This window comes from Scleropages formosus, chromosome 22, assembly GCF_900964775.1.
Source record: "Scleropages formosus chromosome 22, fSclFor1.1, whole genome shotgun sequence".
In the NCBI taxonomy this organism is placed as follows: domain Eukaryota; kingdom Metazoa; phylum Chordata; class Actinopteri; order Osteoglossiformes; family Osteoglossidae; genus Scleropages; species Scleropages formosus.
The window spans coordinates 8518057-8536705 of NC_041827.1; the positions used below are offsets into that span (position 1 = coordinate 8518057).

General features: G+C 37.3%; 1 protein-coding gene across 1 annotated transcript; it reads left to right on the top strand.

Moving 5' to 3' along the window:
- Positions 1–4153: 4153 nt before the first annotated feature.
- Positions 4154–6553, top strand: LOC108918384 (homeobox protein Hox-C12a-like). The gene is made up of 2 exons (XM_018725537.1): positions 4154–4770; positions 5749–6553. Exons 1-2 carry the CDS (start codon positions 4155–4157, stop codon positions 5985–5987), a joined length of 855 nt encoding a protein of 284 aa, XP_018581053.1. The 5' UTR covers position 4154; the 3' UTR covers positions 5988–6553.
- Positions 6554–18649: the final 12096 nt, after the last annotated feature.

The window sequence follows — 18649 nt, forward strand, 5'->3', positions numbered from 1 at the left end:
GTGTCGACTAAATTAGCGAAAGATGCTGTTAAGAACCCTGAATTATAAATATACATTTAAATTTATATGCGTTTATTTAGCTGATGCTTTTCTCCAAAGCGACTTGTAATGTTAAGATCCTCACCACTACTGAATTTTTCCATTTATACAGTTGTGTAATTTATCTAAATGAAAATGAATTCACATGCTATGCATGAATGTATACGGAGTACCTTAAGAAAACATTTCCCGCAAATTATGTATTCCGTATTTAATTGTATATCCCTCTGACTCTGTGTGAAAAAAAAACATGAGATTTTATAATCACACACATAATCTAAACGATTTGAATATTAATTTTCATTTCACTGTGAGTTTAATTAATCTGTACTGTAAACATATTGTTTAAAATATTTTTAAAACAACTAAGACATCTGTGAACGACGTCTATTTCAACTGTTATTTCAAATGTATGCATTAAAAAATTAATGTTTACCGCCTCACCACTGTCTCCGTTTCTCGGTAGTTACATTATGCATCCTTTTGTTAACATAACTTGCATGAACATGACATTCAGGTACAATATAAACTTCAGCCCTGGAGTAAGCCTTTCCCTCAGTCAATGGTAAAACTCCAAGAAGCCTATACTGTTACTAAATATCAAGTCTGAATTTGTTTAAAAAAAAAAAATTACAAAAATTATTTTCTACATTACAAATTTTGTAAAATAAAAAGTCACGGAACCGGAAAATCGGCGTGAGACGTAGAAATAAAACACACAAAATCACAAATGTACAATTAAAAGTATAAAACTAATACAAATACAGTATGTCTAAATTTGTATATTGTGCGCCACGGACTCGAAAAAGGGGTGCACCAGGCACACGGGTACACGTGCGCGCACGCGCGCACACACACGCACACACACACGCGCACGCACGCACGCATTCGCCCGCGCGCACAACAGATCACTTAAGTACAAGGGAAATAGTGCATGAATATTAACTGGTCACCCGCCACTGCTCAAAATATTATTTTCCCTGGACTAGCTACTCCTCATCGAATTGTCTAATTTCCTCTATTTCACTTGAATTTAACACAATAAAAGACGAAGAATTGTGGTCTTTCGTGGGCAGCCTTTGTATTTTCCATTGGTATCAGTGATCAATGGTTGACAAATTTTAAATTAGTCATTCTTAATTTACTGCAATGACCGTTAATCAACTACCAACCCTCTCTTTTAACAGTTATATTCTCCTTCAGTAAAGACTCATTTTAAACGGATTTGCCTGCAATTTCAAAAATGGGCAAAACATGGCAGCTGGACTACGAAAAATTTTTCATCTAAAAAGCTATGAATCTTTTCCTACTAGTATTATTCGAAACATAACAATAGCTAAATAAAAACTTTTTTTCTAAAGCAAAGTTTAAAACAATAAAGGTGGCCCTATGTACGTTTTCAGTTGAATTATTATCATCGCGATGCATTTAACCTTGCTTTAATCATTGCTGTTGTTACATGGCACAAATTATAACGGACTTAGTTTATCATTTAGTGTTTGTGTCTGGTGCGCTAGGAATCTCGGCTCAAACTCAAAGAAACTTCCAGGAGCCTTAATGCAGGGCAATAACAGTGACAGCGTGTTGTCACAAAACCCAAAGGGAGAAAAAAATGCCCCTTTGTTTATGTTATTGCCCCATCCCGGCACAACAGGAGATTCCAGGACGGCCATTCATTGAGCAAGGCGCACACTTGAGTGCACTAGACAGTGACCTTGAACTGCCCAGCGCCCAACGGTTGAGAAAAGAATAAAACTCGAGCAGAGAGACGCTGGACTTTCAGCACTCTTTTGGGACTGAAATAGTCGTAGTAGTTGCATAGTTTCTGGTGTAGTGTTTCTACTTTTCATGCATTGCTATGTTTCCGAGGACTGGGATTTGTGTGTGTGGACAAGCTGCGACTTTTTCTTCTTGTGTTCCTGCCTGGTGTGTGGAGTGAGGACGCGGGACAGCTCTCCTGTCCCACCAAGGTACCGTTCATTCATTGTGTAACAGCCTTTCTCTTCAGAATCAGAACCACGTCTTCTTTCGCTTTCAGCGACCAGCGGTACACTTGTACACTTGACTTTTACCACGGAGACACTTTTTTAAGTTTTGGATCTATGTTTTGTTCATTGCTGCTTTGTATTTGTGGACAAATAACTCGAAATGTCTGCCATTAGCGGTACTTACTAATGATAACTTTTTGTCGCATTCGATATTACGACCGTTTATTACGTTCGTGAAAATGGAAAAAGTTTAAAATGAACCCTACCCATTCGCTTCACAAAAAAGACTTGGTGGAGTGGTGTAAGCCGGGGTATTGTCTGCAAGACCCTTTAACAAACATGTGGATGTATGAAATGCTCAGGATGAATGGGGGGGGGGGGTGTCTGATATTCCGGAAATGTAATTTTTACTGACAAGCATGATTATTTCATTTGCATCTTTCTCTTTATATAATGCTTAACATGGAAAGCCGTATCTCCTCTACACAGTCATACCGAAAGAGTTTTGTAATTATGGTTGCAAATCAACTAAGTATCTTGTGACATGATAAGCCTTAAGGTTCACGAATTTGAACATAAGCTTATTCTGTTTCTTTGCAGTACTTGAATAACCTTGAATTTTCCTACCTGATGTTAAAATGCTGGTACACGTGTTAAGTTGTTAGGCTGCGAACTGTGTGATTAAAAAGGAGGCCATGGAGCCAACAAGAGAGAACTAACAGATGTACTGTCGCATATGAGCCTGGTGTCATTGTGACAGACTTACTAAACTCGTCGTCATGACAATAATCATTATTCATAAAAGAAACAGACGTGAAATTTGAAACTGTGATTTCAAAATGTGAATAGGATCCAAAGTAATGATGCACGGGGGGCTTGGTTTTAGATGGCAAGAAACGCTGTGGCTTGATTTAAGAAAAGTATGAGGACATTAAGACAGAGACAAGGATTTGTAGGAACGATTAAGAAAAGTTTGACCAACTCATGATAACAGGGCCAACCGAGCTAAAACAAAGAGAAATCTATCAGAACAATTATTATAGATTAATATGCACACACACATGCAGATGGACAATACAGCTAATTTCAGTGAGAAACTGTAACATCCTTGTGCAGAGATTAGATTGTTATTATTTTGCTGGCCGACTTGACGATGTTATTTTAATTCATTTATTGACATGGATTTTTTTTTGCTGCATCATCTAAAAAAACTTCTTTTATAAAATGCAGTTGTGTGTTCGTTATTTTAAGTGTATTCTGCCTTGCTGATTTCTTCTGACTTAAATGTTACATGACGTGTTTGTTATATGAATTTGTTTCATTTTGCTGGTTTGGACATATCGTGTGTTTAATTAGCACAAATTTACTGCTATGCTGTGTTATAAATTTTGGCCAGAGTAATCTATTGAAGCCATCTCGACCGCCTTGTAAAAACTTATAAAACAAATGCAGACTGTATAACAAGCTTTTCGTCGTATCGTTGAGAGCTATTATGTGGATGTCTTCTGGAGTGGTTTCTGTGAAGGGGATGAGAATTAGGCGATCTGAAATACGCGCTCTTAAAATAGTGTTATTAAAGATGATCTTATTTTACAGTGGCAACTGTTTCAACCCTGTGGCCCGGGCCGGTACTGTAAATATGAGTGTGGCTTTGAACATCACTCTTTTCTTAAACAAGGCCGTAAAGGGAGCATCAAAGCTTTATATGACACTGAACTCAGCTGTAATTTGTTCGGAAATAAAAATGGCGCGCAAAACAGCCACATACAGAAATGCGGACATTACAACGCTGCAACCTATGTCCTATGCGACGACACCGCTTAATTAAAGACCAAAACTGGCAAAAGCGTTTCTTTCGTCAAACACGTGATAAATATACGGATAGTGGGTTTGATTCTCTGGCAAATGGTGCTAAACAACCACAGTCCGGCCTATTTTAATAAAAATGTTTTATAGTATTTTAAACGCATATAAACCAAGTAATACAGAAGTTAATGTTTCTTCTTGCGCTGGCTTGGTGGGTGGCACCTTCCGAAAGGAAAATTGTCTTCGACATGTGACCGCGTTCGACCAATCAGGGACACCTCCGGGTTTAACTATGTTAAATGTCAGATTGCGATAAACTAGATGCTGCTGGTCAGGCCCGCTGAAATGGGCGAGCATAATCTTCTTAATCCAGGGTTTGTGGGACCTTTGGTAAACATCCATACAGGAGATACGTTTTACCTGCCAAATTTTAGAGCATCCGGGGGACAGCTGGCGGGTCTACCCTCACTCTCTTACCCACGAAGGGAGAATGTGTGCTCCCTCCCATGGAACACAGCGGAGCCGTGCAATGGATACCCTCAATCCTATTTTAGCAGCCCTGTGTCCATAAACCCTTCTTTCAACCGCGGGTGCGAAATAAACCGGCAAGACGAAGGCAAATGCTATTACAGCAACGCTGTAGGACACCGGGAGACCTGCACGGAGGGTGGCGGTCTGAAACGGGAGGACAGGGCGCTGAACACTTCTTCATTATCGTCTGATAACGGACTGCGCAACGGAATGAGCAGCAGTGGCGTATTTCCTAAATTTGACTATGGGACAGAGCAGGGCACCCAGGACCCATCGTCCTGTCCGTCCCTGGAATCTGATTCCAGTTCTTCCCTGCTCAACGAAGGGGGAAAACCAGTTGCCAACAACATCCCTCAGACATTAGCATCTCCTGGCAGTCAGGCAGGCAATATACCCGCAGGCGGAGGTGAGTGACCACACACCTTCGTAAAATCAGTGTTACGTAAGGGCGCACAGATTGCTTGTTTTGTATTTGCCTGCTAAGGATTTCCCCGTATTTTGCTTTTTATTTGGACATTTAACACCACGACTTTTACATTTTGCCTTGTATTGTGACTGAACACCACTAGGGGTAGAGTCGAAACATCTACACGGTTGATAGTCATGCCTTATTGCTCAATGTACAATTATAAAATCTAAGAACCGGTCTGCATTTATTAGCAAAATTCCCGGTTTCACACATGTCATGCAGTCAAATCCCAAAATATGGTAAATGTTATTTTTTATTCAGCCAGTTTTCTATTCAAGATTCCAGAAGACGATGCTTACTGAATAATGGTGCTTAGGGAAGATTGTAAATCGTATTCACTCACTGTGAGCATGGAAAAAGGAGAATTGTTTTAGAGACCCATAAACTGAAGTTATAGCCATCTTCCCTCGCTGCAAAAACAATTAATATCCCACAAAACATAAAGCTGTTTGGGTTGTTTTCCAGCAGACTAGTGGTCATGATGTTTATGCTAACTTTAACGCCAACAGTAAAACTTCACGTGCCATAGAGTACAGTAAAACAGGACAGTAGTCTGTAAACACATGGAAGAATTATTCGATTATAAGCCTACGGTTTCATTAAGTTTATTATCACAGTCTTGATTCTGCATGCTTAGATTGTTATGAGTTATTTAAAATCCTCTTAAGAAAATACATAAAGGATTTTCCTTGGGACGTTTAGTGAAATGCATTATATAGAAAAAAATGCTAAAGTTCTCCATATAGTGAATGCGCGAGGTAATATGGAAAAAAAAAAACACACATGGTCATGGCAACATGTGAAACCCACGTAGACACTCGTGTGTGTTGCGTTCCAAGAAGTGAAAGATGCACCGTGCCAGGCAGCCCTGGAGGCCGCAGAGCGCTTACTGTCATTGAAACATGTTCCCACCAGGTGCCCCGTGGTATCCCATGCACACCCGGACCCGCAAGAAACGCAAACCATACTCCAAACTGCAATTGGCCGAGCTGGAAGGCGAGTTCATTCTCAACGAATTCATCACGAGACAGCGGCGGAGGGAGCTCTCTGACCGCCTTAATCTCAGTGACCAACAGGTTAAGATCTGGTTCCAGAACCGGCGCATGAAGAAGAAAAGACTGTTGCTAAGGGAGCAAGCCTTGTCCTTCTATTAAGGACGAGCCACTTGGCAGTGCAGCAGTGAATGGGAAAAGACGTCTTCTGATCGTACCATTCCATTTGTTTCTTCAGTTCCCAAAGCATGTGCGAGAAGTATTGGAAACCTACGAGTCGTAATTTAGAAAACCAGCATGTACAAAACACACAAAGTATTGTAGTTGCTAGTGTATTATTGTAAAATACCAAATAACAGACCCTAAAATTGTGATTATAATATCAGAAGAAATTGTACGTATTGTTGTATTGTTTTTGCTACAACTATTCTCCATAGCGAAATGTGCCCTCCATCAACATAACCGTTTTGCTGCAGTCTTTAACGCAATATTCTCCTTAAAGGTTATGCTGCTGATAGAAAAAAAAAAAAAAAGTATTTTGAGGTTGTCGCCACAGTTAGAAAATTTACTGTTCTTAAGTTCTTCAAAATCACATTGAAATGAAGCTGTGTTTAATACATTACATATCCATCTATGCAGGGATTGTACTTTAGTCTGAAATCAGAATACACGCTCGCTATTAAAGGCATAATTGTTAACGTTCTTAATTGTTGTGAAACCCATTCCTAGTGCCAATAACTGGCCATTTGGCTAACCTATGTGATCTTACTGAACCTGGAATAAAGATGCATGAAGATATTGGAATCATGCCAGCAACATGTTCAATGAGAAATGCGTTATAACCGTCACGTCCACAGCTCAGTGTATAGTATTTTTCTATATAGCAAATCATGTTTTTATACATAAGCTCAGCTGGAGTGTTTTACCTTTATAAGGGCGGCAGTAACTTCACCAAATTCATTTTGTGTATATAATGCAGTTTGTGTATTTTCTACCTTTGAAGAACTAAAAAAGTTGCTCCTGAAAACTGTGCAACTTCTCCCGGTCTCTTTTCTCGAAAGGCATAAGTGGAGAAGGTTCAGGTTCACGGTCAGAAACGCGTCTCTGTCGTCTTGAACCTCAGGTCTCCCAGATGGCTTTCAGTGAAGTGGTAACAAAAAACAGTGTTAGCCTTTCTACATTTCCCTCTATATTCGTGTGCATTCGTGTGTCGGTCCGGGATTATTATGGGTATATGGGAGTGGGTGGGGGCTGGATGTCACTCATTGCTGCTATTTTATTATCGTTATTTTCTGTGTGACTTTCAAAGAAGAAATTCGTTTGGAGTTGGAAAGAATCCATGCAATCTTTCTGAGCAGTATGTACACACACACAAACACACACATATATGTGCATACATATATAAACAACAAATTCAAATGTTGCTGCCTCAGAAAAAAAATTGGGGAAAATGTAATTTCAAGATTGTATAGAAAACCCCATAGACTTCAAGTATAACTTTTTGAATCATTACTGCAACAAAAAGGAATCCAGTTTTCTACTAATTGTTTATTGTCGCTTGTTGTCTGTGACATAATAATCATTCTCAATGCCATAAGTGTTACTTGTTTTAGTAACAGTAAAAGATGCAAGAGCAAACGATATAATTGAAAAGGTTTTAGATGTAGATTCTTTAGGTGGGGTGGGAGGCGTGTATGACTTGAACACATATTAAATCTTTATGATTCATATTTGCAAAAGTGGATTTGGCGCTGCTGCCGTCTCATTTTTCATCATGGTGCTGCCTTGTATGGTATACTTGTAATGTGACTCGAATTCCTGTGTATTTGTTCCCGAAATAAATTTGTTTATGAAAACAACCATAACAATTCACATTTTAGCTTAATATCTTGTATAATAACTTTACTTTATTTCTCCCGTTTTCTGGACTGTCTTTGCGAACACTTGAATTCGTATGTACGGATTTGTATCTGCGTTTGTAAAACGCTCTTGCTACGTGAATTGAATGTATCCATGTATGTATTTCTGGTAACAAATAAAATATGCACATTTAACATTATACCATATATATATGTTAAGATCATCTTTATTTTAACAAACACCAGAAAAGATGGTATTTGAGGGTCGCAAACAAGGTCGCAGTTTTTGAAGTCCTTTAAACCATACAGTTCTAAAACATCGTTTATATTAGGCCTTCCGCTTTATGTATCCAAAAGACACTTTACAGTGTAATTGTATTTAATAATAACAATAAATGTGGTTTTATTTCATTCTCTGTAAAGTTGCCTGTGCCCAGCTATGTTTTTACAAGTCTATTAAGAGAGTGCTGTAAAATAATATATTTGTGATGAAAGGCTTCGCCTAACATCAACTTTTATACATTTTTCCACTTGGAAACATGCGCACAAATGAAAAGGGAAAACTATTCAGGTTTTATTTTATAAATGGCCCCCAATCAGTTTAATTTGACCCTCTATTCGGTATAATCAACCTTAGATTTTTTTTCAATACATGCGCTTTTAAAGCACAAATTGTTACAGGGATCTCAGTGAAGTCAGAGTGGAGGTTTCAGTTGTGGTTCACATAAGACGCTGTGGTTCCATCAGGGGTTGAAACCACTGCCCCACTTTGTGTTCGTGTCCTTGTGAACGTTTTCGCAGAGGGTGTTCTTAGTAATGAACTTGACTGGACCTACATCTGTGTTCAAATCTGCTTTTCAATTTCACATTTCAGTCTTAACTTTCTAATACAGATCAATCAGTTTTGTTTCTGGCTCAAAATACGACGTTTTTTTTTCATTGGCATTCTTTGGCTTGACGTCTTATCACCTGCATTGTATACAGAGTGAAATAATCTTGAGCATTCACACTAGACATATAAGGCAGCTATTATTTTTAATATGTGTGTTTAATCGTACTGACTTTTATAGGTTTAAATCCACTGTAAAAATCAAGCTACGACTCATTGTTTTTGTGTGACGCGTGTTTTAGTGTAACGTGTTCAGTTAGACGAAATTTAAGCTTACGTTAGCCGAAACGTTTTTATTTATCCTAAAACAGTACAGTGATAATACTGTCTTTCAAAGTTAGGCGACGTGTATCACTGAAGGTTTTTTAATAATCCTTCCTCCCAGAGTCGTATTTTGATTAATAACAAAATAAAATAGCTCGCCCCATTGCAAACCAATTAGTAAATGTAACGGGCTCATTCTAACGCGCTTCCAACTAGCTCATTACTTACAGATTTCGGTTTTTCTTGTTTTACCATTAAACACTAGTACACTAGGACACAACTGGTGCTTTTTTTAACCAAGATTAAATGTTTTCGAAAATCGACAGTTAAATACAAAGTGGTTCGGAAAAGCTGAGGAGTAGCTTGTTCTAATAAAAATTCGATTTTAGTATATCGGAGATACATGAATTAATAATTCAGTTCAATTGATGAAATATAAATACTATAGCAAGCGAAAGAGGACAATCACTTTACACATGATATGACAACATTTTGACGACTTCATATTGCTTAGAGTTTTTTCCGACAGTCCTCTATGTTTCTGTATTACACGTACTTCTATTTGCACCAGTGAGCGGGATCAAATAAATAAATAAGTACTTTTAAACGTGCATTGAAGTATTTCTGTTTGTGCGGTGAAAAATCTGTGACACAGAGTTCCACTCAAGATGCTTCACAACATCATGGAGAAGTTCCTGTCCCAGGACTGGAATATGACATGCAGTACGTTCTACCCAGACAGTACATTCAGTCGACACTATACAGCACATTTTGTATCGATATCCAACAGACAATACATGTTTTTTTATCTTCATTGTTGGTGGCATTTCAGAGAGAAGCCCATATTTACGTTTATTCATTTAGCAGACGCTTTTTAAATCGTTAATGATCCCACAAAACTCGGGCACAAACTCTTTACACTTCTCCCCTCCGGCAGGCGTTACACAACACTGTCCACCAGAACGACCAGATAAAGAACAGTTTTTTCCCTCAGACCGTCACTCTCATGAAAGTGAACTCTCCCCCCACAGGTCTCCTGTCAGTGCAACAACATCCCATCTCTTTTATAATTTAATTCTTATTTATCTACATTTTTTTTGTATTTATACTACTATTTATACTCTCGTGTCTGTATACCCTGTTATGTATTTATTCTGTAATTCTGTGACAGCTGTTTGTTGGCTGTAAATACTGGAAGCATCAAGAACCACAGCAAATTCCTTGTGTGCGTCAGAACATTTAGCCAATAAAACTCATTCTCGTTCTCATTTTTCCAAAGCGTTGTACATCTTAGTAAACTAATTTCAATTTCACAACAAACAAGGTAAACTAAATAAAATTTCAGAACAAAGATAAAAAATCCAAATTCATGCAATGAATTTTGTTTCTTTACCTGCATAATACCGTACCATCTATTTACATTAAACTAACGTTGTTGTATGTACAACAGTGTATAGATTCTCTATTGATATGCTTAATGAAGGACAGTAAACGGCATCCTTGTCCCCGTTCAGATGCAACCACGGTGTTCTTTTTTGTCCTTGTTCTGACTGACTGATGATTATTTAAAGACTAGTAGTCGTTTGTTTACAGGCATCACATTTATGAGCAACATAGCTAAGTCTTCTTTGTCCACAACACTGTCAGAATCAAGGAGAGTCGCAGTGGCGGTCAGTTTGACCTCGGGACCCTTTGTGCTATTAGGTAAGCTGTGGTCTGTATTAGGTACCCTGTCTGTAATATACCCCGAGTTGCGCCAGAGAGATGTGCTTCACAGAACATGCATAAAATATGCACAAAAATATTATTTTGTATTGCCTACTTTGAGGGCAAGTATATGCGTGTAAATGTGCATATTTGGTTCATATGGTGGGACGTTACAAATTAACTGTGCTTTAGAATCACGTGTGTGCATCCAAGTCTCTCTTTCTGTTGGTGTAATGCACCCTTAGTTTGTAGAAATCATGTGCGTCGCTTTGGAGAAAAGCGTCTGCTAAATTAATAAATGTAAACGTAAACATGATAATCTGTCCACCGAAGTATTTCATGAATCACTTTCACAACCAAATAAAACTTTAAAAACTAAGTTAATATGAATCTGTACAAGTGATCTATTAGTTTAGGTAAAATGCACCTGTCTCATTTGCCTGTGCTGCTTTGAATGCAATGTAGAGTGACAATATAGTTTTACTGGCACCATTCTTTCACTCAGCTTTAATTTATTCTCGTATAAAGGCTTTCAGTGACGGAGACATACAAATTGAAAAGAATTTGAATTGAACTGGATGCCTGGAAATGTTGTACAACAAAACGATATTTGCAGAATACTACTGTAAATTTAATGTAACCAACACGAATTACTTTAAATCCTACCTACATAAAACGAATGCAGTTTTTATATTCATAAGTCAATCGGAAATTCAAATGATCTTATGTTTTTAAAAAGTTTGTAAGTGGAAACATACTGTACAGTTCTGTAAAGCATTATTTCACATACTATCAGCAACTTCCAGACACCCCTGTTTTCTACCCTGCAGAAGAGGTATTTTATGTACGAGAATTGCTAGGATGCCTTTTTCACGTTTCGAGAATGGTATCATAATGATTGGAACTCCTGAAGTTGGTGGAAGAAAGCAAATTCCATGTATAGACCATTAGGTGCCAATAGTGCATGTTACCAGATAGGTATGCGTCCAATATGCGTCTGCCCTATGTATCTTCCCTTTTCTCAAGTTGGTACTGTGACTCTACATTAATAGTGGTGATGTGTACCATCAATTGATAGTGTTGATGCATCTTTGCTGTGCTTATTATGATTATGATTATGATTAGTAGTAGTATTGGCAGTAGTAGTAGTAGAAGTAGCCTAGTATTATACTTAAGATTTTTCTTCCAGTAAAAATGTATGGGCTCTCCGCCAAGTAGACTATCTGTTGTACTCATAATAATTTTCTTACTCCGGTATTACAGGGTTAGGAATGTGGATGGAAAAATATGTTTTCAGCAATACAGTTGTGCAGAATATTTCCGCCTGTAAGATCATTTTCCTTAATATTGTAATTTATCAGTTGCGCTCTTTTCAAACATATTTTAATAGTTAAATAAATTATTATATAATGTTGCCAAAGAACTACGTCTGTGGACAAACTTTCTTTGATCTCTGAAGACCCATATTTCATTCTTTTGCCTCTGTCCTTTTCACTTGTTCTGCTTCCTTGTGCCTCTGTCCATGAAACATAATTCCATCTGTTTTTGCATTTAATTTTGCTTAATATACAGGGAACAAATGGATTTCAGACTGAGGAACACAGACACGGTTTCACTTTTTACAATCACATTACAGAAGCTATGCATGTCCACTTAATAATAAGCAACCTAATATTACAATGAAACTTAATATTCAGAATTTTTTTCTTCACTTTCTTCTAATTCAAGATTGAAGTGGTAGTTGCAGCGGTCAAGTTTGAGGTTGGTACTGGAAAGATAGTGCAGGTCATAATAGTGAAGGTTAGGAAACACATTGGTAAAAGGTGTTCTTGCAGTAATGGTTAAGGTTAGTGTTTCGCAAAGGTCTTCTTAGTCACAGTTAAGTTTAGTGTTGGTGTAAAAAAAGCTTCATATGGGCCGGTAAGTTATTAATGTACTAATAGGAAGCTACTCTACTGATACAAAGCCTGAATCATTCCCTCACATTGTAAGCATATAAAAAAAAAATCAGTTTGCTAAAACTACCATGTTTTTTACATAGTGTATATTTTTAAACGCTTTTCTGTGAGACCAAGAACCAGTTTGAGATTGAATCTTCTGTTTTGTTCTAGGTGAATGCGTTACGTGGGCTTTTAATGATGGCTATAAGAATTATATGATTTGTCCTCTAAGATGCTTATAAAGACTTTAAAAAGGCAGTGGTTCAGTCTTTGTTATGTTTTCTTTAAATTGCCATGCAAGACTAAATACTAAAGTATCACAAAACGAAAACGTAGACAACGGCATTTGCAAAAAAAAAAAAAAAAACAGGTCAATTTTAAAAACAAAAAAACCCCGTATTTCACCTTGATTTCTTTCTGCATACACACACGAAAACCAAAACTTATGGAGTCATCATATTGTCCAGTTCCTTGGTTTTTCTCCTTTCTACGTACAGATCATTGTGCTATGGGAGAACCCAATTACCCAGGTTCCAGTACCACTATAAATAACAATGGGAACAAAATGGTTTAATGAGTGAGCATACATAAAGCTACATACTGAATAAAAAATCGGTGTGCCCTGAAGGTCTGCTGAGCCAATTTCAGTTTTCTGGCAGTTGCTCCAATATTAAACCCTAAAAAATAGCTATGGATCTTCCATAACATTGGCGTTTGATTTTATGAATTCTTGGGGATATGTAAAAGTGACGTTCTGCCTGTAAGTACCTTTAACTCTGAAAACATGTGCCTCCCTTGTTAAATGCATTACTTTTTAAGGAACATTTAATCTGTTATTTGGATTTTTCTAGAACTTGTAGAGTTTCTGCTGTTTTCACATTTTTTCTATTTTCATTTTATTTTGCGTTATTTCACTAACGCTCCTTTCGTTTTCAGCAAATCCCTCTTCTCAAAGTGTTTTGTTTTATTTGGCTGTCAGCGTCGGCTATAAAAATCATCCGTTTCTGTAGACAGCCAAACCGTGTTATATACACATTCGTCCGCCTATATTTCTTACGCCTGCGGGCGGTAAACCGTTTTTTGAACCTACAAAATAATATAGAAAAAAAAGAATTTTTACAGGTATCAAAAGACTTCAAGAGAGTGTAGTCCGAAATTCTGTGAATGTGTTAAATATTTCAGTAGCCTGCTTCTCTTCTTGCGAGGGATGACTACAAATATCCCAAGTGTGTGCTACTGTCTCTGTGGGCGGAACACACACAAATTGAAGGTCAAGTTAGTAGCCGCCTTATATGGGCTCTCAAGGTCCATCACTGAATGCTTTTTCGACACAAAGAAGAGAACCTAGAAAGAAGAGACGGGATGGAGAGAATGTTTTTCATTAGTCACTTTATCAGATCCGTGTTATTTAGGTGTTTAAGTGTGTTCAATTTTAAAAGGTAATCTATTAAGTTATACTAGGAGAATATATTTTCCCTGTAGGCTTATATCAACACAACAGTGATTAGGATATGGAGCTGAAGCTAAAACCGAAAGCAACAGTAACTGGAGAAGAAATTAATTGTCACACAGCGAATAAATTAGACCTAAAGCTTTAGCAGAATTGTAGAAAAATCAGACGAATGTTTGGGAAAGGAAAGACCAAGCAGTAAATTAGCCTTTTATATATTGTTAACAGTTTATCAGTTATCAGCCTTTTGTGTGCACAATGACACCAAGGAAGGTACAGGGCATACGAAAAAATTAACTACGTCAAATTTCCAGGTATTTGTGATTTTTCGGAGGTTTTCTGGGGGGGGGGGATGAAGTATGAACACATCCCTTCTCATGAGAACATGGCATTTGCAATGTTTTCAAGAAATATCTTCGTATTAGGGATGATGGCATCTAGACAAACGTAAAGGAAATTCTATTGAAAGTGCTGGTTGTGTTAGATGTTAAATTACAGCAGATGATTTAATAGTATGAACATGTAAAAAAACGTACATCTGTAATGGAATAAACAGCAAAACTCTTTCTATGTCTGACCTGTTCTGTCTGTCTCTCTCATTCTCTTTGAATTTCGTCTCTTCATGGACATTTTGTTCATCAGCAAATTTTTCTGTGCGATACAGGCTTCTAAAAGAGTCTTTGTGAGAACTTATACATATATGACTTGCTGTGTGAACATGTATATGTACATGTATATATATATAGAAAGAGTATCTATGTACTGTAGTTATTTATAAGTAACATCAGCTATCAGAAGTATTACGTTGCATTTTGAATCCGAATACGCACATATTTTATTGAAGATTAAAATATTTCCTTTGGCATTCTTTTATCACATGCGACAATATGGACTATGTTTGGGGTGTAGGTTTGGTTTTATGCTTTTGTCGTCTGTTTTCTTCTCTCACATTTTTATTCGGTTATTAATACAACTAACCGTGTCTGGCATGGACGAAGCAGATGCAACATTTACTTGAAAACAGAAGGGCCAGTTTATACCATTGCTCTTATTCTCGTTTTATCCTTAGGGAATTTAATTCTTTTTTTTTTTTTCATTTTATTTTCATTTTCACCTTATTTCGTTTTTTTTAACAGACCTTTATCATGTCCTTTCATGTTCAGCAAAGCGCTATAGTCCAAAACAGTATTTCAGCACAGGCGAACAATACATTGGTATTTCTTTTACTTCGGTGGTCAGATAGCTTCTGATTTTAAACTGACCTTTAACGAATAAAAATTAAGTGCTATTCTAATGATATTTTTACCATACGGAGCCAGATGAGTATCTTTTTCCAAAACTTAATTTATTGTAATATTGCTCTGAATAAAAAGCAAAATCATGCAAAGCGTCATTTCATTCCGTCAAAGCTCCTCTGTGTTGCTATTGATACTTGGTGCACTTTAGCTGATGAACATAAATTTACCACACACCATGTGAAAAGCTCTTGCGCTACCAGATACCATGTTTAGACGTGTAACAGTGAACGGTGTGCATGCGTGAGGACAGTCCAGAGATGCATCATCACAAGAAATCTGGTATCCAGGTCAGACCACAGACTTTCTCATGTACTTGAAGCGCAACTTTTACACGTAGAACAAAGCGATTTTGAATGCAGCGTAGAAATTGTATGTATATGTGGCGCAAAAGAAGCAAAACATTGCAAATTCTGGTAAACCCACGATACGTCAGACAAGGGCAGTGGAAAACTTACAGCACGTGACCTTTTGTTTTATGAGCGTACCTTCTAAAACATCTCAGAAGGCGCTTCAGCCGTAACGTACTACTGAAATATAGGTGTTTGTGTAACGACGTAAACGTTTTCTTCCCTGGATGTCCTCATAGGTCGGATTCTGACTGTAGTTTTACGAAGGCGACTCGGTTTTTTTCTGTTTAGAACATTAATGTCACGAGAATGACGTCAGCTGTCAATGGAATAAATTATTCGGAAAAAAACGCCCATAATTATGAGCGTTTATAAATAAAAATACAAACAAAAATAGGAAGAATTTAGATATGATAAAATTGCCTTACAGTTGCTACATTTTCGAGCAAAAATCCAGGGTCCTAGAATATTATCAGACCGAATTTAGAGACGCTCTAGGGTTAGATGTATTCCCTGGGTCTCCAGTAAAAGCAAACGTCTTTTTGTTGTTGATCCAAACTGTTCGCAGCTCATACAAGCGAATTTAATAGCCTGGCTTACATCCAATCAAATTTATCTTGGCCATAAGGGGACAATAATATTATTTCACACGCTTGCCACATTAAGCCCTTGTTTCTTGTCGAATTTATGTGAAGAGACAATAGAGAGACTTACACGGCCACAGTGTACCTGTAAAGGACTACAGGTTTTCTTAATTTGGTCCTTTTAGGATCTTCTTGCAAACGCTGGTCTTCAATTTTCGCCGTTTAACTATTAAACCGCATAATAGCAAGTCCTTCTTTGCTGAAATTCCACAGACAGATGTCCTAAAGTGTCTTTGCGGATCCGCTCTCCTACAGTGTTGTTCTGAAGGAGAGAAGGGCCAATGTGTACAACGCTAGTTTACTCCCTAATTCTCAGCACTATGGGGGTTTTCCATTTGGACTTAGAATTTTTTTTTTTTAGATTTTCAATAGGATCACTTCAGTCTGCACGTTAAGTAAAAGCATTTTTTAAATTATGTTATTAAGCAGTAGCTATGGTATCCGATTCTATCCATAGAAAAAAGATCTTTTGTACTTCTCATATGTAGAGGGATCTGTGTTGCTGGTCTGCGTCACACAGCCGTTGAAAGACAAAAAACAATAATGAAAGTCAGGAGTGTAACGCTGCTGCCTATTTCACAGCTCCTATGTTTGTCCCATGACTGTAAACGACGAATCAAAAGTGAAAAAAAATTGTAATGGATGTGAATTATCTCAACGGTCATGACGTAATTTATCTGAATGGAAGAAAAAGAAAGGCATCATTTAACTGCGCTTTTCATAACCAGGTAACGTTTTATTTTTATTTGTGTATTAGTTCGACTGCTAATGCCGTTCACAGTCTTGGCACAGCAAAGTCTTTTTGCGTTTTCTCAAGAACGTATTACATCATTCTCTAGAACCTTATTTACACTACCATGCTGTTCAGCCTGGGTGTCTTAGTCTTAAATGCACTCAATAAATATTATTTTGCATTTATTGGCTAATTGACACGCATCAAGCACATTCTGACAAAATGATTCGGTTTATATAAGCGGAGAATATACGCAAACGATATTTGTAGGTTTTATTTCTTTCATTAACAACATTACATTTTTAAAAATAAAATTATTCGTGATCCTGTACGAGTGTTAATGAACAACTATCAGCGTTTTCGTCGTTTTCCCAGAGAAAATGGAATGTTTTCAGGCCGTTTACCATTTCCACCCCTTGCGATCTTCATTTTGTCGTTGCATGATGGTTTCGCGTGGTTTTGTCTTTGCGTGAACGTGTTTTGCCCCACACGGGTTTTATGGTTGCCTCACAGAGGAGTTTAGTGGTCAAATTCAAGTGCTGTGTCTAGGCAGCTGTCTGCTTTCTTTGTACTTGGTGTTAGGCGTCTTACACTCCAGTCCTTTCACCAGGCTGCAAATAATGTCATTGCCATAGCTTTCTTAGACATGGATGGAGATCTTTTGGGACTTGAATCCTCGTGCACATATATTTGAATATAAGATACTTTTGTAAAAATTAGGGCTTCTTCCTATCAACACTAAATATAATGCAATAACATGTCCCAGTTCCTCAGTTTATATCACTTCTGATTGTACTCAAGATGCAGTTCATTCAGAGCAAGAAGTCCAGCCAGCCTATTAATTCTGTTGCATTTCTTCTTCGTGTTTTTTTCCTTTCATTGGGCAAGTATTTCAACAAACTTCCAGAGCGTTACATATTGGATCACCTTAATTTTGTATTGTGGCGGGTAACCTCTATCATTTTATCCCTAAAGGTACCCACTAACCGCTGATATTATCTCTATCTAATGCATTAGTGAAACCAATAAGTTAAATAGTAGTCAATGAAGCAAAGAGCAGGAATAATTGTTTCATATAAGTACCACCTGTTTGTCTGCATTATGGACGTCATAACTTGTTAGTGAAACAATGTCCAAATTGCTAGGGTACTGAGCATTTAACATGTTGCAAACATAATATAAATACTTTAGTACATGAGTTTCGTGCGGCGATGTCTATATTGCATATATTATTTATCAGACAGTAAAAAGACTAGTTTGATTATTCTTTCACTGACTCAGTATTTTACCAGTACATGAGCCGACATTTATCGACATAGCTGTGTGTGATTATAAATATGATTGAATATTATTAATATAAGACATCGTTTTAAATATGAGTACAAAAAGTTCGCTTTTAAAAACTACGTAGATCGGCCTGTTGCTCGTGCTTTTGATCAAAAACGTGGTGCAGCATTATAAATATGGTTCTTCATGAAGCCTTTAAAATGTTTAAATGCCTACGTTGTTGCGAAAATTGTCCTCAAATCCAAAACTGATGGAAACTGTGGTTTCGGTTGGTGTTTGAAAACGTTGTGAAAAATATTCAGTATATTTAAAGAAGAATCTCTGTTTGAAGCTGCAGTATTTCTCATATTTATAAGCTTTCTTTTACCAAACATTGTCCCAAGATACCTTTTGCAGCTTCGTTGCC